Source organism: Pyrgilauda ruficollis, unplaced genomic scaffold (assembly GCF_017590135.1).
Source record: "Pyrgilauda ruficollis isolate IOZ18807 unplaced genomic scaffold, ASM1759013v1 scaffold1, whole genome shotgun sequence".
NCBI lineage: Eukaryota > Metazoa > Chordata > Aves > Passeriformes > Passeridae > Pyrgilauda > Pyrgilauda ruficollis.
This window is the reverse complement of record NW_024508100.1, coordinates 18,046,103-18,067,724: the sequence shown is the minus strand read 5'-3', so window position 1 is coordinate 18,067,724 and position 21,622 is coordinate 18,046,103. Positions and strand designations below refer to the sequence as shown.

General features: G+C 38.2%; 1 protein-coding gene across 1 annotated transcript in view; it reads right to left on the bottom strand.

Annotated features, from left to right (window-relative positions):
• Nucleotides 1–182: 182 nt before the first annotated feature.
• Nucleotides 183–21,622, bottom strand: part of UBE2K (ubiquitin conjugating enzyme E2 K) — a 44,295-nt gene continuing 22,855 nt past the window's right edge. The window contains exons 4-7 of the mRNA XM_041459517.1: nucleotides 19,192–19,274; nucleotides 10,289–10,388; nucleotides 6,813–6,941; nucleotides 183–6,459 (exon numbers count right to left, since the gene is read on the bottom strand). Coding sequence (XP_041315451.1) covers nucleotides 6,385–6,459; nucleotides 6,813–6,941; nucleotides 10,289–10,388; nucleotides 19,192–19,274 — 387 coding nt within the window. The 3' untranslated portion in view covers nucleotides 183–6,384. The remainder of the gene's footprint in view (nucleotides 6,460–6,812; nucleotides 6,942–10,288; nucleotides 10,389–19,191; nucleotides 19,275–21,622) is intronic.

Here is a 21,622-nt window from a genome sequence, read left to right as displayed (position 1 = left end):
GGACTTGGGGTGCTAAAGGGGTCTGCTGGTGCAGGTATCATCACCACAAACAGATTCTCACCCATCTCCCCCTCCCCCCCATATTTTCCTCACCAGCCCAGCTTTTTACCCTTTATTTTATTCCAGGCTGTCATAAACCCACCTAAAGAATTAATGTATTTCAACACAAAGCAGCCACTAAGTGAAGCAATGTAATTTATTTGACATTATATCAGACACGGGTGCTCCAGATCCAGACTTGACCTTAAAAACAATTTAAAATCCTGGATTTGCTGTATTGGAGGTATCAGTTACCCGTCTGAGAGCCAAATGTGTCAGTATTACAGCCACTGAAACAGAAAACTAAGTACAGGACAAGTCAAGCTAGCAAGCACCATCAGTCCATTTCAGCTGTGAACTCGCTTCCAGTTTTGGGGCGCTGGAAGAAATGACAAGGCTGTTGGACAACTTCACAAATATTTCAGTATAAAGCAGCTCTCAGTTACTCATGTCAGTGTCTAACTACACGAACTGGGGAAATTGGACTTTTTTTTACTCTGAATTAATGTCAGGCTAAGACCTGCAGGAGAGGGACTGGGGAGTGCTCCCTCTCCCTCACCCCTGTTAAAGAATGAGGTACTACAATACAACACAGCTCCTGATGACAGTAAAATTAAACAAAAAACCCAAACAACATCTTACACCATAGAACAGTGCAGCACTATCCCAGCTGGCAAAGCCTGCCCAGAAACCTGCAAAACTTGCCCAGGGACAAACGCACCTGAAGCTGGGACGCAGATCTGAAACACAGTATTACAACCAGCTCCACAGCAAACTCTGCTCCTTGCTTCAGGTGTGCAGCTGCTGTCTTCAAATTGCTTTACTCTATTTAACAAACGCTGACAAATGCCAAAAAAGTGAAGTTTGTACTGGTAGTAAATCCAAAGTCATCATCCCTCCTGGATTCTTTTAGAGCTGAGCGGCAGGGCAGTGCCATTAGCCACCAGGCTGTCACCTCCCTGTGCATGAACCAACTGCAGTTTAGGTACACCGATTAAAATGTACAAAGACGACGTGAGCAAAAGTGGTGCAGGGAAATCCAGAGAGAACTTTTCCTCTGTGGTACCGGCTGTGTTTCTTCAGATGCAGCCTTTGGCAGGAGACAAGAGGTGGTGAGGATGGTCAGGCCATCATGTGAGGCAGTCCTGGTTGAAATAACACACGCTTCCATTATACAACTTCTATTTACACAATTTTCTTCTTCAAAAATTTTTAATGTGCACCATGAAAACGGATCATTCCTTTCTCTCTTGTTACTGACATGGAGGCAGTAGACCCTGTAATCTTAGAACAATCTGTATTGCCAGAAATAAAATGAAAACTGTTTTCAGGGAAACATGCATTTATTGTTAAGCATTCCCAGTGAAAAATCAACATCTTTTAAAATGTGTATTTATTTAAAAAATCATTTGTTTACAAAAGTGTTTGTGTAGCTTTTATTTTCAAGACAAAAAACACTGATGCTGCATTCCAGCCTCCCCACCCCTGTTCCGCCTCCACAGGAAGTCTGGTGCTCAGGAACCAACCTCCTGCAGTACTTATAGGTAAATATTGATTTACTAGAAAGGTCAGAATTTAGGATGGAAAAGGTAAGTGAAAAGCAGGGCTCTTCAGCAGTTGACATCAGCATTCCTAGGATGGCAGCCTTCTTCAGACACTGCAGGTCGTACACCAGACCAGCACAGCACTGTCACAGTACAGGTCCTTGTCTGTCGAGCCGTGATCTGAACTTACATAATCGATGAAGGGCTCAGCACCACGAGCGAGCCCGGAGCCACTTTGATGCCTACAAAGCAGGTAACAGCACAGCTCGAGCAGCACAGCACAGTACAGGGCAAGTGATGCACAAGGGTTTGTCCAGTGAGAACAAATCCAAAGTCAGGTTGCTGCCAACAGAGCACTGCAGCTGGAATAACCAAGCCAGAAGCCAAATGCGTTGACGACAGTTGGTCTTGTGAGTCTGATGATGGATCAGCTGATGATACAAACACCACAAGCAGGAAGAGCTACCTACATTATTCACAGATAGGTTTGGAACAGATAAGAAAACTAGCAAGAAAGAAGTGATTGCCCCTTTGCCTAGCCCTAGGAGAAAGCTGTGCCTGGAAAACGAGGATGGTAACACTGAAAATATTTATTTGGTCTTCCCAGAAGAGGCTTGACTTTCAAGCATCTTGACTTTCATGCTTTAGTTCCATGATGCAACAGATGCTGATGAAATGCACTTTTGCTATCTCTTGTTGAGCCAGCTGCTCATCAAAACCATACAAAACTAAGCACCTGGTCACAAATCAGTGTCCCCACTCCATCAACAAAACAGAGCAGGGGAGGATACCTCATCTTCTCATTGCCTCTGCTCATTAGCATTTAAGTAAAACCAATTTATTTGCTAAATAACTTAACACTTCCCACTTCAGGCAAGCCTCCAAGTCTAAGCCAGCTTTTGGTGATGTTTCAGAAGGGAACAAGGGACATGCACAGTCGACTTCCCCTGCACTAAAAACGGAATTTCCCGACACAGTGCATGACCAATGCAGTAAACAAGAACTCACTTGAATCTGTTTTGATTTCCCCCCACTCCCCTTCTCCCTTCCCAAATGACATAAGCTCCGAAGTGCCTAGTCTGAGTCACAGCTGTTAGGCTTAAATTTGCATAGTTTAAATGCTTCTGTTACCCACACCATCTAATGCAGATTTGGTGTTACAAGGTAAGATTCTTTCTGGCTATTTAATTCCTCCTTTCAGACAACAAAAAAAATTTCTATATTCCTTATAGTCAGTGTTCCAATACTAATTTACATGGAATACAGTTGAATACAGTGATAATTAGAAAAAAACTAAGACATATTCATACACCAGTAGTACCTAATTGCTCATAAATACTACCGAACCAATTATAGTCAAGGCCCCATGTACTCTGTTGCAAGCTTTAAACAAAATAGTAAAAAAAAAGTTTGGAGTATGCAGAATGCACTAAATGATACATCCTTCCAGGATATGTTCCTATGGTTTTTGTCTCCAAAATGCACCAATTTGTCACACTGAGAACACAGTTTGTTCACAGAAGGAATGGGAGGAAGCTGTGAATTTGGCAAGGGGGTGGAATACAGTCAGGACTTTTGGTACTCATGGGAAAACGGAGGCTTTTGGCAACAGGAAAGGGCATTTCTCTACCTCTGAACAAAGCTGTACTTTGCTCTTGGAGAAACTAGGTAAGATAGGATAAACCACTCTGCTGGATGCGTGTTAAATGTTCAGCAGTGAAATCCAATGGATGCTCTGGTAATCCGTAAGTGTTATTACCAATACCTTGTTTAGAAAAACGGGGCCATTTAGACTTCAAAATGACTGCTTCAAGCTGTCTTCTGGCACAACACAGGAAGACAATGCATGATTTATTTGTACTTAGCCACTGTAGCCATGGTTCATGTTCTTGTTGCAAGGAGCGGTCAATGTGCAGCCTGAGTCCACAGCTGGAGTGGGCTGCACAGCAACTCCACGTCTGTGAATGCACAGGGCCCTGAATATAGCGGTGTTCAGTGATACACAAACAGAGCTACCATTTGTATGTACAATGTCTCACAATGATAAGCTGAACACTAACAGCAAAATTCCTAGGGCTCAGCCCCAGCTGCAGTTAAACTAACCTTGTACAACATTATCCCTATATTCAACTCTGATAATTACCAAGAATACAAAAACATTCCTTATAAAGGAGTAACATGTCAAAATTCACAGGGACTTCAGACCAAAGGTGTCTCCTTAATGCTGGGTCACGTTTCCTTCCCAGCTCACTTCTGAGTAGCTTCCTGCCAGCACCTGAGCTAGCATTAAGCTACCAAGCACATGGATGGAGGGCAAAATCCAGAATCCAACATTTATACATAAGGGGGAAGGGGAAGACAAGTGTTTTGCAGTAGAGAAGAAAATGAGGTAACTTCATGAGAGAAGTAAAACTTAACGGGGCATTCTTTCAGAGGTGACTGTGCTCACCTAAGAGCCTCTTTTCCCCTCTCCCCCTTTCCCTAGCTTCCTTTATCACTTTACATACTGTTGGAGAAGCCTGCTGTTCTTAGGAGACTGGTCTTATCGAAAGACACGTTCAGAAGCCCGTTACTGAGAAGTTTTATGTCCCCGACAATGATTTCCAAGTTCTTTCTTTTGATAAATAGCAGCGAAGAACAAGGGAAAGTAGTCAGCAATTCATATTTACCACCAGGGTAAAAAAAAAGGTGTTGATGTAATCAAGAAGTTCTTAGCCTGTATAACAGAAAAGACAGCAACTTGAGATTAACACAAGTAGCATTTTGCCAGTTTCCTACCGTCCCTGGTTTTCACTTAGCAAACCAGCTGAACAGTAGCAGCTTCTTGTTAAAAAAATAAATAAATATAAGGAAAGTCAAAACAAATCATTTCCTTTGGCATCATTGCAAATGATTTACACTAACTCAAGAAAACCCAAGAAAACTGATCACTGACTACACCTTAAAAAGCAGTAAGTATAAAGACTAAGCAAATGCATTTAGTATTGCACTGATATGAGTTCGAAGTATTTACTGTCTGTGCCCTGTTTTAAGTTTGGACACATCAGACAGAGCAGTACAGGGAACATCCCAGAACTAGCCAGGTCTTGACAGCTCTGTTTTCTGGTTTTGTTCCCCTACTACTATGCTGCAGGTATTTACCAGATACCATAATGATCCTGATTTCATCTAGTATGAGTTATAAACAGACCATGAAGTGCAAAAACATTTCAATTTGTACTTCACAGCTCTACAAAAACCCCAAGCAGGCATACATTTCCCCACCCCATTAATCCACAGCCCAGGAGAAAAAAAAAAAACAATCCAGAACAAAACAAAAGAGTAATAGAAAAGATGACTGATACAGTACTCCATTATCCACAATCCCCACTTTCTATTCTCAGGATTTCTCTGAACTTCCTTGTCAGATATACTCTCAAAAGTTAGCATCATATTCACAAAGACATTACAGCTCTCTTTAAATAGATGTACTAGTGTTTGAAGTTGCAAGACTAATAATTTTCAAGCTTTTGCACTCAGGATGAAATGTCATTTTAATACAAATAAAAAGACTGACTGTATGTACAAGCCAAGGTAAGATTTCAGTTCTCGTTTATCAGAAACATCAATCAAAAGAAGCTAAATTGAGAACACACTTCTACTTCTAAGTGCAGCTGAAGTATGTACAGCAAAAACACCAACACAGCCTCCATGTGTTAACCAGAGAAAAATGCAAGCAAGGATGAATTTTAAAGTACCTGGTAAGCAATCCTTAAACTGAAGCCCAAAATAAAGCTAGAAAACTGCTGCAAAAAACAGCTGATTGCATCATATCAAGTACTCAAAAAAAATTTTTTTTTCCATTCTCAGTACCCTGGAGAATCAGCTGTGCTCTCCTTCAAAGCCTGTGAAATCATATTATCCAGAGTGTACTGAAGAACACTTTACAGCTATTTAAGACAACCAAAAAAAAAAAAAAAAAAAAAAGGAAATGAAACCAGCTCCATTCTTTTTGTGCTGTATTGAGGCATACTCCTTACATGATTGTGTAGAAAACATGATGGATGAAAATCACTACTGATAATTCAAAATATATATTTTTAAAGGGGAGCCTAGACTACTGCAATGGCACACATAATACCCACAGATGATGAAACATAATCAACAGTATGATGTAAGGGAGAGGAGAATCAGTATTCCCAATTAATAAGCTAGAAAGAAAATGGTTCTGAATAGGTCACCATTTAGAACTTTGGGTAAGTCTTGAAAGTCTGTCAGGAAAAAAGTTACAAAAGCAATTGAGTATTTCAATGGTGCTCTCTTCAGCGACCCTACCTAATATGTCTATTAAGTACAAGCATGCAAATATAGGTCAATCCACAGGCACATAGGATCCATGTTAAAAACAGTAAGATAACTGTGATGAGTGGCACCAACAATTTTGATGACTAACACTCAAAATGTTGCTTTCTGAATTACTAAATCAAAATCCTGAAGCAAGTTCCTGCTAGTCTTTGTCACACTGCTAAACACTAAAGTAGGCATAGTTTTCCCCCATTATCTTAGCTGAGCTCAAAGAATTTTTACAATATTTAGTAAGAAAAAAAATTAAAGTATTTCCCCTTTTTAAATTTACACAGACGTTTAATTAGCTTTATTTACAGAGCGCTTTTTTTTCAGTCTCCAATAGTGCCTAGATAGCATCATCAGGCAAGAGTGCCAGTTTTGAAAGAGAATCTATATAGAATCCTAGGAATAACAGATGGTGATGCTCCTCCGGAAGGGGCAAGCTGGACTACAGAAGCAGCTCTCTCTATATGGCTCAGTTACTCAGGAGTAATTCTGTTGCAGTCTCTACATCCCATGATTTTGAAGACAAGGCCACTATTACTGCATTCTGCAATGAGAAAACAAAAGCAATAATATTTTCAGTGTGTGAACCTGCAGTTCCAGGAAGTGAAATGAAAAGTTCACAGAAAATCAAAACACATTAGTTTACCATTTCTTAAATCCCAACTAATAATTGATAGAAGAATTGTTTCAAAAAGGCAGGGGGAGCTCAAAAGAATTATCCATAATGTAGTATTTTAAAACTCAAATTCTTAAAAATAATTAGCAAAATAGAATAATTGGACCTACACAATGTCATGAAAGAGAGAATCTACTTTAGTAGATTCTGATGATTCACTGTATTTATACACATAAAGCTGCCCTGTCCTTACTGAAAATATTTAAGTTATTTGTACTTACCCTATCAAAGCCCATAGCACAGAGGTTTTCTATTTTTTTGGTGTATTCTGGACTAGAAACTGGTGCCCCAGCATACACATGTGCCCAAAGCCGAGCTGTCTGTTTAAACATTTCTGGATTTTGTTTGTACTACACAAAAGAGAGAGGGGGAAAAGCAGAAGGTTAAATCAACTCAGCAATCCAGCCAAACAGCAAGACAATATGGCAGATTGCAACCCATCATTCTTCCTATGATATCTTCCACAATGTTTCATACTGACCATGCTGCTATTCTTGAAGTAAATTTAGAGGTGAGGATTACACAAAGAGCAAACCTATGCAAGCATTTGATATAATGAGTTTGCCTTCAGGTTAAATTATGCACTATTGGTATTTGATGTGTGCAACCAGGTACTGCTCTCAATTGCACAGATCAAAGCAAAGGAGCTACATTTAGCACAGCTACTGAAAATTTATATTCAGTGCAAGAGAGTACAAATTCTCCTCCCTGTGTTAACATCTCCTGAACATGGCACTATGTACTACTCTAATGCATTTCTCTAACCACTTAAAATATATATATTGTTTTACACACTGCAAGTAGGCCTGCAGTTTTTCAGTCCAGGCCAATATTCTACTACTAGGCTTCTTCCTGAGAATGAGGATCTTAATCACACAGGTGACAGAAGAAGGGCTGAAAAATGGGTGAACCAGTTACAAAAGCTAGGGAGCTGCAACTCTTTATGGAAGCTATTATTTACCAGGAAAAAAAAAATCATGCCAGTATGTAACTGTATTATTTTGTACCAATCTCGCCACTAACCAGTTTTCCAATAAACAGCAGACTGGACCATATTGCAGAGAATTTTTAGGTTGTGCCAAGAACTCAGCTGCCAAGAAAGTGGGTCATTTGTCATAAACTGTACTCAAAAAAGTTACATGATTTTCCCATTTTAACAACTTTCGCATGCAATATCAAGTTTGTCTTAAAAAAAACCTCTTCCCTTACATCACTTTAATAAGACAAGATATTAGGAAATACATTTTTCAAATATTTAGGTACATTTTAAGGACAGAAACATGGCTGATTATCATTCTTAGACATTTCATTATTACATGAAAGTAATAATTAGATCTATAAAGCATGTAAAATGCTGCGTGTTTCATTTTGCCTCTCCTACAACAACCCACACCAACTACACTGCTTTGTGTGCCTTGCCCACCTCCCTGTAATTCTGATCCACAGGTCATAATTTGTCTATTTACTATCTGGTGGCATTAATGGCATTAAAACAAACATGGGAGGCAATCTATTGTTGGAAATAAACCACTGTTATAAATACAGTGGTCTGTAACAAAAGTCTTTTGGTGTAATGATTAAAAAAGAAGGAGGATTAAGTTAAACACCAGTAGCATCCTGAAGTACTATTTTCTTCTGCTCTTAAGAGATTTTCCCCAATTAATTTTTTTTACATATTTTTGAGAACACTGCCAAGCCTGGAAAGCAACTAGCTGAAGTGCAAAAAATTAGTCATAATTGCATTTTACTCAGAACTAGCTTTCAGTGTTCTATTAATAGAATTACTTTACTTAGGTACCTGTAAATACTCCAGTTTCTCTCTGAATTTAGAAAAGCCTAAAGGCAACTTTCACTGACGTTTCAGTATCAAGAATCTGAGGCAGTTCATGCTGCTGTACTGAAAAAAACCCCAGCAACCAGAGCAACTAATACACCAGACAGCTGGTGTCTGAAAATACTGTTCTTACTCAAACAGGAATTCTCCCTGGGATTCTCTCAAGAGCTTTTGCCATTTACCTGAACAACACACAGTTTAATAAAATAGCACAAGTCTGGAGAATAATTAATTCCTTGTGAATTTTTGTCTTGGAAAAAGCAATTAAGCCCAAACAAGGTAAAAGAGACCCCAACACCAAATAAACACATGATAAAAGCAGTTGTTTACCAACATTTCCCTCAAAAATATTATAATCACTTTCTACTTACATACATATGCCTATAACTCAAGGCCAAATCCCAGTATAGTTTTCATGCAGGTATTTGCAGGAAACAGGATAAACTGAATCCTCCCAACATCAGCCATGCCACAATCCCACTGCACACACGCATACAAGCACCTAAGGGGCAGCCTGGAAAGTTGTTCTTTGGCATCTAAAAAGTTTCATTGAGTTCTTTACATGAAAACTCTTACCAGCTCAAGCGCTTCTACTGTTATGATTCCCACACAAAATTCTACCATCAGAGCCAGAACAGGAAACACTATTTTTGCTCTTTGCAAAAAAGGATATATAGTTTGGATTTTTTTTTTAATGAAGAAGGAGTGTGACAGCAAGGGCATACATCTGGAAAAAAATTCCAGTGCAGGGACATGCCTGGTGGCCTTTTTGGCCTTTGCAACACTTCTCCCTGGACAGAGCAATTCAGCCTGACAGAACTGTTCAGGGACATTTATTCAGAGCAGCCTCAGTGCAGAATCCCACAAGCAAGCCTTCTCTACTTACTGAGTACAGTGGTTGCAAAGAGCTCTCACATACCCAACAGTGCAATGGGCTGCCTCTAAGCTCCATGTGTACCCCTGAATCCTGACAGGTGTGAAAAAAAAAGCTTATCTATCATTCTACACTGACTTTTAAGGGGAAGTAGTGCACACCTTGTCACCCTATCCTGGAGGGTTCTGACTTAGAGAAGATACAGGTGAGATAGAAGGTTCTTCCAGCATCAGCTTGCTTTGTTTTTCTGTAACTGAAATACACCCTTTATTATCAGTCAGTGGGGAAGCCAGGCTGCCCTTCACTCTCCCCAGAGTAAAAAGGAAAACACACACATACTTGAGAATTGTCAGAGGAATGACTGCTTCTACCCTTCAGCAACACTTTAAACACAATCATGCCAGTCCTCGTATGGCCCAAGATCCAACTGATATTTTTTTGGTATTAAAAGTTACCACTAATGTCTGAAAGGTAACCAAACCTTGTTGGTTATAAAATTTTACTGATAGCAATTCAATCAGTGATTAAAACAGTTATCCCCAAGTCATTATTAAATTTTAACATTAAACAAATACAATGCTCAACAACATTCGTATTAATCCAAAAGAGTTACATACTAAGCCAAATCAAATTAACACCACCAAGTTAAAACTCATTTAAAACTGACAGCATATTGCTTTTCCTACACTGGAAGCTTTGGATTTTGCAAGGCCAGTTACACTGGAATTCATTTAACTATGCTGTTATCTCCTGACATTTCTCACAAGCTGATATAAATAAAGAACAAATCCTCCTGACATTGTAGAGTAACTAATACTCACTCTGGAATTCAAAAAGAGCACAAAACACTGTAGCAGCTCACATTTAGAATATGCAATGTTACAATAAATCATTTAAAAATCTTCTATCTCCTGTAAGCATTGGGTCCTAACCTGAGTCAGTAAAGATGTCAGAAGTGTTACAGAATCACAGTCAACTGAGTATCTTACCTGGTTTGCCACTACTGCATCTTGTGGATCATCTGGTTCTGCAGCTGCCAACAATGCTTGCAGCGATAACAACACTGTTCTTAGAGTCATTGCTGCTGCCCTAAAATTGAAAATTCAAAATATCCTTAACCATATCCCGTGCCTGTATTCACCCTTGTGGCTGTACTATCATAGAAGATATGAGTTCATGTACAGATTTTAAGTCCATTGAAACATAATTTTAAACTGCTGCAGGTTATAGTTATTCAAATACTGTTCTGTAAATATATTTAAATAAGGTTTTAAATGTGGACTTTCCTATTAACAATGCTTTCTGAAATTTTTGGAAAGTACCTTGACCTACAGATTTCACCATGCCCATTAAATGCAATTCATTTCATCTGGGGAAAAAAACCAAGGGCAGAAGAGGCTGTGCCATTCTCCCTCACTGCCGGTAGCAGCACCTCTGTCCCGGTGCGGGGCGGGACCCGCAGCCCGGGGATGCTCCCTCTGCCGGCACTCCGTGCAGGAGCAGTGACCTACATTTTAAACATGCGGAACAGGTAAGGAATTCTATACACTAGGTCTCTTTGCACCAGTTTTAACATTACATTTTTCATTAAACTGAACCATTTACATAGTTAATTACTACCACAATAATAAAAAGGTTAGGCTAATTATGGAATGTGCAATCAAAATACTTCCTTGGCTTCCTCTCACTACAACCTGACTGTTGGTAGCAGGAAAACTTTCTGTAGTCACAACAGTCCTGTAAAGTTACTCTTTGCCCCTGTGGAAGAACCCTGTTGAAGGTAGCACAGTCCCAGAGTTGGAACTTCTAAGATTTTAGGTTATAACCATTTGTCTTGATCTCAAAGTGAATTTAGAGCAAGACACTTCAATAATTTAGTAAGGGAAAACACAGTATGCTCAGAGACATCAATAAACCCTCAAAAGTAATCACATGAAATTATTACACACTTCAAGTCTGGAAAGTTGTAACATTTACACAGTTTCATTTGATTTTGATCATAAATAACATCTCTGAATTACCATTTTAGTTGACACACGAAGTAAGAGCCCCACAGACCCTGTGAAAGTTGAGTATTTCTGAACAGTTAATTAGATTCTTATAATCATCGTGGCAATGGCACAGACAGATGTTCACACAATACACAAATCTGTTTCCTCTGCTTAAGAGCTAGGAGCAAGGTGAGTGGGGAAGATGTGACATTTTAGATTTGAACAAAGTGATTATGACACATGAATGCCAGAGGAAAATTGTGAAACACCAGGTATCCAACTTCTTACAAACAAACCTCAATATTCAATCAACAGAAAGCAGCTTATTGTGCTCAGAAGATTGCAAATAAATGCAAAGGGTTTGTTAGAATAGGCGGGGAACAGTTTGACCTGATGGTCCATCTACAAAGGAAATGGTGTGCAAGTGCATTTCCAGGCTTAGGTTTCACAAATTTATGTATCTTCCAGTACTGAGTCACTGTATTAAGGTACTCTGGCAGTGCATACCAATGAACAAAGAGTAGATGCTGGTAATATGTCAGAGGTAGACTTGTGGCACCCAAATATTATGTTCCTAGATGCATTCACAGATTTCTTGCTATGTTACTAACCATTCAAACATGCCACTCTTCCCTTATTGTTTGTAATTCTGGAAGATTTTTCTCATTAAGTTATTTTTTAGCTTGATAATTATTGCTGAGCTTTCGCTGTGCAGTGTTCTACATCAAAATGCAAGTGAGAAACATCCCAAATGACAGAGATTTTAATTAGCACACAGTGTCTCATTCCAACTGCCACACCATCTTGAAGTCCCTTGAGCTGAACGTAGTATACTTAAATCTTAAAAAAATCCTTATGCTCTTAATTCTGAATTCTGACAAATCACGAAACCATCACAACACACAATTCTCCTTTTCAGACCTATTCCTTAGTAATTTTCTTTTCTTTACATGTACCTAATGTTATTTTGCTCTTATAATTTCCTTAGGCTTGTAATCTCTACTGGTTTATACTACCTTGAAATTAACCTATTTAATGTACACACTGATGACATAATTCACAGTCTCATCTGCTGGCATTACAGGAGTGTAATGCAACATATTTACTATTCCAACACTCAGGCATCATGGAATACTAAGTCCTTCAGGTCTCACTATGCTCAAGTGGATGTAATAATTTTTATTTTTATACAGTCAATTTCAGGTACTACCACATTTGCCACACCTACTGTAAAACCTGAAGTCTTTTTCTCAGTTAAGTAATTTTATTATCACAGTCATTATAATTATTATATACAGTAACTTACTATAGAGTTTTAAAGACTGACTTAACATGAAATATTTATCAACCATAACTAATGGTATAGTTACTTTCTGCAAAAAAGAGTTGTTCTGTCCTTTCCTTTGCAGAAATCCTTCTACTTCAGAGACATCTGAAAATGTAGAGAAAATTACATAAAAAGGATCACAGCTTTTTGTGCCACTTTCACATGCAATTTACTTCCACTTACACTGAACCTTCTAAGAGAAGAGTGTAAAATATACTTTGGGGAGCAGGGGGCATCACTAAGACTCAAGGGTGCCATGGACACCAGCTGTCTCTGGCTTTCAAGACTGCCAGGTCCTTTCAATCCCTGTTCACCTGTTATATTTGTAGATTTTATACAAAGCATACTGACACCTGAACATCTGCCATTCCAATTTCAAAATAACAATAAAAAGCAACAACTTATTCATTTAATATACAGATGGCTATATGATCAGAGACTTTAAACTCTGAAATACTACGTTTCAGACAAGATCGTTTAGCCTTTATAGAAAGATTTAGAAATGTAGCTTACAACTTATTTTCTAGTCTCGTGTCTCAAAACAGCTTTCCCATCTCATGCATACTAAGACAGTCTTTATTGGACACAAACACTGAAAGAAGTATTCTTAAATCATAAAAGAAAACCCATTACAGCTTCAGTTGCTGTTCATATTAAACACAAGAAGAATTAAAGTTTGTGATTAATGGTAAAGAAAAACTGACATATTTTGTGTAACTACTGCATAACCATCTAAAATCTTCTACCCTTAGAACACCAAATAGCTTTCCTGACCAAAGGAAGTAAAGACGGCTTGCTATTTTCTACATAGCTTAGTCTTATTTTTTCAGATATATATTAAGATTCACAGAAGAAACTGAAGAACAGCTAAAAATTGATTCTGATTTCCCATGAACTTAAAAGCCCTTCTTTCTTCCTGTTACCTTCTTTTGGGAGAATACAGGGAATGGAGATGACTGCCTAGAATTATATTTACAGACATCAGTAAGGCAGGACCTGTTGCTCATGAGCAGAAAGCAGAAACAACTTCCATCATCAGTTCTGAAAGAAAATCTCTACTGAGAGTGGCACAAAACTAAAAATCCCAACACATACACCCACATCTTCACGAGCCAAAGAAGAATGTCCAGGGGAAGAATGAAAAAAAATAAGTTGCATTTTCCTTGAAACGAATTTCCAGTGCAAAGATACAGATCTTCTGAATTTTCCAATGCACCTCAAAGGTTTCTAGATCTAGAATAGAACCCTGAAAAAATTAGGTATTTCCAACTCTTCTTACATTTCAAGCTTACTTCTAGGTACGGATTTATGTGCAACAGCTCATGGAGCAAGCAATTCTCTTTGGTAACTCAAGCTAGCTGCACGGTTGTGTTCTAGGTTTGTTCTCTCCTCCTTGCCAAAGGCAAGGCTTTGTATTGCTGCTGACAGACTTCCGTCTGATTTGTTCTTAACTGAAGCCTCAGAAAGCTCTTGGAAAATCTACTTCAATTCCTCACCAGGCTTGATACTTTGCACACTGAGATAGCTTTCCAGTCTTTCACTGTACATTGTTTTTGCTTAGACCATCATTCTTGTTACTTCACTCTAGATTTTTCCTATGGTTCCCATCTTTCTTGTACAACAACTCTCTAAGCAGTTGAAATGGAAACCTGACTGATCTCTAGCGACAAGCAGTCAGCTTGTATAATGAGTTTTACAGGTAAAACTTCCTATTTGCCTTGCACATGACCTTACATGGCCTTTGTCTCATGACATTACTGGCTCCTGTTTGCTCCTAAAGCTTACAATAACCCTTGACTTCCACTCCCATCCCAAAATGTTGCTTAGCTATCATGCAGGTTTGCCATCTGCAAAATGGAAGGAGGCCCCTATCAGGCAGCAGTGAGCTGCAGAGAGCTCCCTACAGGGATGCACTGTCTCTCAGAGAACCTAAAAGCCTCCACTCTGGACATCCAAACCAAAAGCTCGGCTTTCTATTGGCATTACAGCTGCTAAACCGCAAGGAAAACCTGGATTCAATCAGAACAAAGACAGCTGATGTACATTTTGTTCACTTACACTTTTTTACTCCTTTTTTTTTATAATATCTTAGGGCATTTCCATTTAAAAAAAGCACCCCTAGTTTGGGTGACTGTAGTGTTAACATTAAAAGGCACAGCAAGCCAGCTGTGCCCAGCACGCCTGAGGAAAGAAATCTCTTTTACCTTTTGATGAGCAGAGAGAATCCTAAGAGGATTACAAAACACTGCAAGGTTTTATTTTTCTTCTCCATTTTTAAAAGCTAAGTAGTTCTCCATTTAGGAAGTTTTTACTTATGTTCTTTACATTCCACTCTAGGAAACCATCTCTCTCATTATTCCAAGAGGGTAACGAAGCAGAATGCCAGCAACAGCTGCAGCCAGCAGATTGCTACTCCACTCCGTCATCCAAACGTGGCTACAGGAACACTTTTTTCTGAATAATCTGTAATATTTGTTCCATTTGTGAAATAAATAAGCTTGTAAATCCAAGAGAAAAATCACTGGGACCGTGTACCAATGGCTTATGGAATTTGGAAGGAAATTAATAAGGCCTTTGAGTAGAAGACTGTTGCATAGTCACTATTTACAGGAAAACTGCAAGACCAGGCACCCATCAGAGAAAATAAACAAAAAGAATAATAGGATAGCTTTGACACAGCACAGAGGGGAAAGACAGCCTGCTTGCTGAAGGGTTCCCTAAACCCATGTTGTTAATATTCTCTGCATTCTTTTCAAAGCTTTAAGAAGCTTCAGGACTCCTCAAACACCCAGAACATAACCCAGCAGTACTAGGTACCCAGGAAGATTACAAGCCGGCTGTTTGCTTGTTTATCTATTAAAACTGTATTATCTTTTATAATGATTTCCGCATCTCAACTAAAACGGAAGCACAAATCCTCCAGTAGTCACTATGAGAAAAATATCTTATTATTCATTATTGACTGTCAAACCCACAAAAGCCAAGAGTTTTTGTAGCCATATATGCAGCAAGGGCACATTCACTTAATAATCTCTGCTCAAGGGATTTATGCAGAACAGCTTTCAAGTAATTTAGTTCTCAGGTTTCAATGAACTGCATTAGATATGTTGTATATTTAAGATTACAGCTTTGAGACAGAGTACTAGCCAGGAAGATAAATGTAGGCCATAGTAAGTGAAACCACAATGAAAATTATGTCAGATAAGCATAAACAGTATTCCTTTTACAAAATCATACCCCTATTTTAATTCTAGTGGCAAACAGTAGCTGCTTTGCAAACAAACTGGCATAACAGGTACTTAAAAATCTAAACATGATGAAAATCCACAGCTGCAAAGAATTTCAGTATCAAGCCTGCAACATGGAAAAAGAATTTCATTAAACTCATTAAAAATAATTTAAAGACATTACTTTGCAAACTGATAAAATCTCCTGCCAATATGCAGAATATCATCTCAACTATGCTCATTAGAACAACAAATCATTACCATAGAATGGGAGAGTAGGGAAGAGACTCATAAAACTATACAAACATTTAAATCTTTGTATTTGTAGTCAGCATCTATAAAGGAGCATTTTATCACCTTATTAACTCTTTCAAAAATCCTGCTAAGGATAGGCCAAACTTCTCTAGTCCTTTAACTCTCAAACCTCACTGAAAAACAGATATGCAGTGGAATTTGAGACTTCTATTTAAACACAGCAACGAAATGAGCATTGTTCAGTTAAAAGCATTACACGTCAACAAAGCAGCACTTCAAAAACAGATCTTGTTGCTAAAAGATTTGACAAGACAAATTGAGGAACTAATATATTTTCTAGAATACTTCCACAGGTATATTTCAGAATTGCATTTGGCCAATTTACTTTTGAATCCCTGGTGAAATAACTTAAATATTAAAATATGAATGGAGGGGGTGATTGCTTATTTTTTGTTTGTTTTCTGATGAAGCTGTTTTATTCAAACCACTTTTCAACCTAGACATAAAGAAAACTTATTTTGGTGGTTTGTGGTGGTACATCCTCCCCCTGGCTCCCTCTTTAGGCCAGCTATGGTCACAGGAATGCTTGTTAGGGCTCAGCCTGGATTAATGGCAGTGAGGTTTCCTTGAGCTTATCAAAAACACTGCTCCCAGAACTTCTGTTGTCTAGCAAGCTCCTGTTTTCCAACAAATAGCCTTGAGTTCCTTCTTCCATCTGAACAAGAGATCAAGTGGAACAGTATTTTTATTACTGGACTTTTCAAGGAATATTCCAGTAAATACCAACTCATCCTTGTGGCCAGGATGGAAATTTACTGACAATTTAAGTCAATCATCTTGTGACCCTATCTATGAACAGTGGTACTGAAACCCTTTGAGCTGTCATGGACCACAGCAGGCTGTGACCAGCATTTCCTAGAGTGGAATGACTCTCAGAGCCAGCAAACTCTCAAGTTTGTGAGACTCTGAGGATTGCCATGGAAAACCAGCAAAGCCTGGGCTAATTCCTTCACCATCCCTCAAGGCTTAATCCTTTGCCCACTGAGAAGGCATCCTCAAGTATTTCACTGAATCTGAGGGTAATTTTTCTCAAGTATGCCTTTGTACATACTTATTTTTGTCTGCATGCTCTTATATTAGGAATGTTGCCACTTCAGATTTGACCTGGTCTGGTGGAAGGTGTTCCTCTCCATGGCAGGGGGATTGGAACTAGATGATTTTTAACGTCTCTTCCAACCCCAAATTCTATGGTTCTATGATTCTATGCTGTGGGCATTTCTTAATTAACTAAAGCTGCATATATTTAAGAACAATAAACAACTTACTTAAACTATATTAATCATCCATATTGCTTAGTGAGTTTTAGGAAGTTACTCAGAGGAAAACCAGTCTTATCTACCACAATACAGAAATGCTTCAAACAGTAAACAGTGGAGACAGCTATAAGGTTGTTCTTATCAAAGGATTAGAGGCTTGAAGAGCACTTCAATGCTCAGGTGATTTTCATATACCATTCTATGATTTGGAAATAGTCAAAACTTACAAATAGCACCACTATTAAATGAAGGGATCACACTACATTAAGAATCATCTGAAGAGGGATTAATAGTATACCGGAAATCTCAGACTGTCACCACCAGGTTCTGTGCAATTCTCTCCTTAGTGCTTCCAAATGAAGACACTGCTTCAAAGGAAGAGTTTAAAACTATATGATTGGCATAATACTGGTGCTTCTTGTGTCAGCTGGTATAAACATACAGAAGTAAAATTCTTGTTCCAATACTCCTGTTTTGTATACATCTTGGAGAAGGAAGATATTAATGTTTGGGTTTTTTTAGTCAAGCAGAAATAACAGAAATAAGACAGATCAAATTATCTGTGCTAGACATAACTCAGATTACAAGAACACAGGTCAACTCTCCTGTTTGTCCTTCTCAAATATCAAAGGTTTTGACTAAACCCCAAAAGTACATGGTTTTTTTACATCTTTGTTGCCTTTTGATACTTACAGACAACGTCATGCCTATTCATTAATCTGCTTCAGAGTACAATCTCTCAGGAGACTGTACTTGGACAGCTGTAGAGTCATTAATCTCCAGTAAAATTGTAGGGTGGTATGACAATTAGATGCAGGTACAGAAGTGCACTAGATTTACTGATAAGAAAAATTCTGCCAGGTACCACAGCATGTATACTGAAAGATTCCATTGTCTGAAAGAATATCAAATGCTCTGAGATGGTAAGAAAACATATGCCATTCCAAAAGTTAGAAAAACAACAGTTTACGATCATTACTTTTTTCAGTAATTTTATTTCAGTAGTTTACACTATACTGTGCCAGATGACTTCTATAATCTCGTACATCTGTAAAAGATTAATACCCTGGATATGTCACCCACAAGACCTCAAGACTTCAGCATTCTCCTCTAAAGTTTCTGTTTCAAACCCAATTCATGTCTGCTTGGCCAACAGCACTTGTGACAAAGTTGTTGACTTTACAAGCATTTGAAGTTTGTATGGATTAGATACTGGTATGATCTGCTGCGGAATTACAGTACTATTCTTTTGGAGCAAACATGGAGGAAAATTACCATTTGTATTAGGTATCATGTCTATCATACAACTGTTGTACACAATCTTCAAACCACACGAAATCAATTAGTTTGAAAAACAAATGAACAATGAGTGCAGCTGTTAGTTTGGACATAAGTCTATTCTGAAGATTTTGGCTATTAAAACTTCTGCAGTAAAATTAACTGATCAAAGAAGGCAATAGGTAATATTTCTTAACAGAAAAGGACTAAAATTAAAAATTAAATATAAAACCACCCAAAATGTCACCAATGAAATGTTCATCCTAGTGCAAAAATTTCTGGAAAAACTCTCTGTGTATATAATAAATACTTAGTGCTTTCCAAAATTATCACCCCATCATTTAATTTTCATATTTGCACCTCAGAATACTATACCATAACATGTGCTTTAAGGACATCTCAAATTATAAGCACAAGGTGAAAAGCAAGGTGAGATGATGCCTCCTGTCCACACCAGTATACTTGATTTTGTACATTTAAACCCCTGTGGAATCTTACCATTGATCTTTCAGAATATCCAAACAAATGGCCCCGGTGACAGAGCTAATATTAGGATGCCATATTTTGGTGATAAACCGCACCTAAAAAACAAGACAATTTTTAAAAACAAAAGCAGTAATTAAATTCAGTATACTAAGTAAACATTTTAAATCCACCATTTTAAATAACAGTATGAAGAAATTTAGAAAATGTAGTACTACAAATGGAAATAAGATGTGATACTGCTTATTTCAGGAAGTTGCAAGTTTGTAAGGCTGTTTGTTAGAGCCTCACCTTACTCAAAACAGACTACTGCCCATTCCAGCTCCCCAAACCCATCCCTAACTGCTTTTTCACATGTCATGTGTTCACATCCCTGCATCACACAAAGCTAGTTAGAAGTATCCTCCAACATACAAGTGTTTTGACAAGCAGATGGTCAAATACAGACTTAAAACTCCTAACATTACTCAAAGTGGGCTTTCTAGATTTGACAAAGTCCTAAACTCTTAACATAGGAACTGGATATCATTCACTGTTGAGCTAAATTGTTGGCTACAGATGTGTTAGAAAGTGGATGCTACTACGTCTACAGCCATCCTATCTCATTACCACATATGCAGAAAGCTGTCCACCAACCCAAAACTTAATTAGGTTACTAATATTTTTCTTTGCTATTGAAAGGATCTAGTCACAGCACTCATTCATTAATCATGTCAATATTTTTACACTAAAGTGTATTCATGTTTACAAAGCATTACTAAAATCAGGTTTTGGTGGTTTGGGTTTTCTGGGTACTTTAAGACACCGAGAAAGGTAAAAGCAGCACTTTCTCTTAAAGGTCTTGGGGACCAGAGCTGTCCTCAGAAAGGACACACATGCCTTTGGAAATTCTCCCTTCATTTTCTTCAGGTGCACTGTAATTGCCTTCTAGTGATTTTAATCCATCTGTTTCTCATCTCCTCCTCACCCCAAACTCCTGAAAAACATTTTATGTACAGCACAGATCTTTCAACTTTTGTCCCTGACCTGCAAGTAAATCAACAAAGAGATTATCCGTTGGGCACTACAGCAAGACTGTACATACAGAGCTATAAAAAAAAAAATCAGTGCAATCCTGGTGTCTAAATAGGCAAGACCAGGACAGCTCTGCTTTCCAGGACAAAAATAAGCTACCATGTCAGCTGAGGCATTTATTAACTACCTCAACTATAGAAATCACTTGGAACAAGTAAAAAGCAATGTAAATACTGGATAATTTCTCACAGCAAATGACTACTAACAATGGCTGTGAAAGCACATACCGAACAAGCTAAAGAAATCTTTCAGATGAAAGGCAGGGCCAGACACAGGGAAAAAGGTTTCCAATTCAAGACTCCAGAATAAGCAGTACTATGCTACAATGTACTGAGTTTCTAACAGCTGCCAATGAACTCTGGAAATGGAGACCACCAAGCCCTAAAGCAGCAACTAAATCATGGTATACAGCCTGATCTTTCAGCATCTACAACCTGTTTCAGCTCTCCTTATTTCAGTTCCCACCAGAACTTGTGCATATTAAAGAACTGTAGACCAACAGACATTTCTTTAAGATTATCTGTGTCATTTGCTCCAGCCCCAAGGAAGTAATTCAAAGAACCTAAGAACTACTGGCACCTCTCTCCTTCTTCCTCTTCCTTACTTCCTTCCCAGTATTACATATCAGGGTGAAAATAATAAGAATCTAGGACATGTTCTTGGTTCAAACACATCTTTCAGACAAACAGAAAACCAATCAAGAAGTGGAGTCAGACAACTCAGGTGTCTACTTGATTCAAGCCACTGAAGAGTGGACTAAATCAGGGCATATGAATGTACAGCTGCACATGGCTGGAGAGAATATTATTCAGAGTGGAATCACAAACCTGAAGTTCTAAAAAGATGCAGTAAAGTTAAAAGGCAAATAAGTTGTGAAAAATATCAGTGACTTTACCACAGCCATTTCTCATCTCTCACTAATGTGCATGTTATATATTCCTTCAACAGAGAAGCAGCAAGACTATTATATTTCTCTGTTGGTTCTTCAAGACACACAACACTACATGTCTCTATTTAATTATTACTAGAAACTTGGTACATTAGATTGAAGAACCTTTTAAGTATAACTTATGGAGCCCAAGAAATTAAAAGAACCAATACCTCCCTATTATGACATTTCTTCAACAATGCTGAGGGGAAGGGAAGACAGCTGTATTCTCCATATCATTTAAAACTACCTGAAAACTGCATTTATCTTGTCAGGAAAATATTAAGACCCAAGCTCCTCCCCAAAATTTCCCAGTTTGTACTTTTAGGAACAATCAGAGTGTACTTCTGATTGGACAAAGTTTGGAATCCTGCTTTGTTTCTACCAAAATATTACAGTTCCAATTCTTGTCTAGAAGTGAATTTTGAAAAACCAAAACAAACT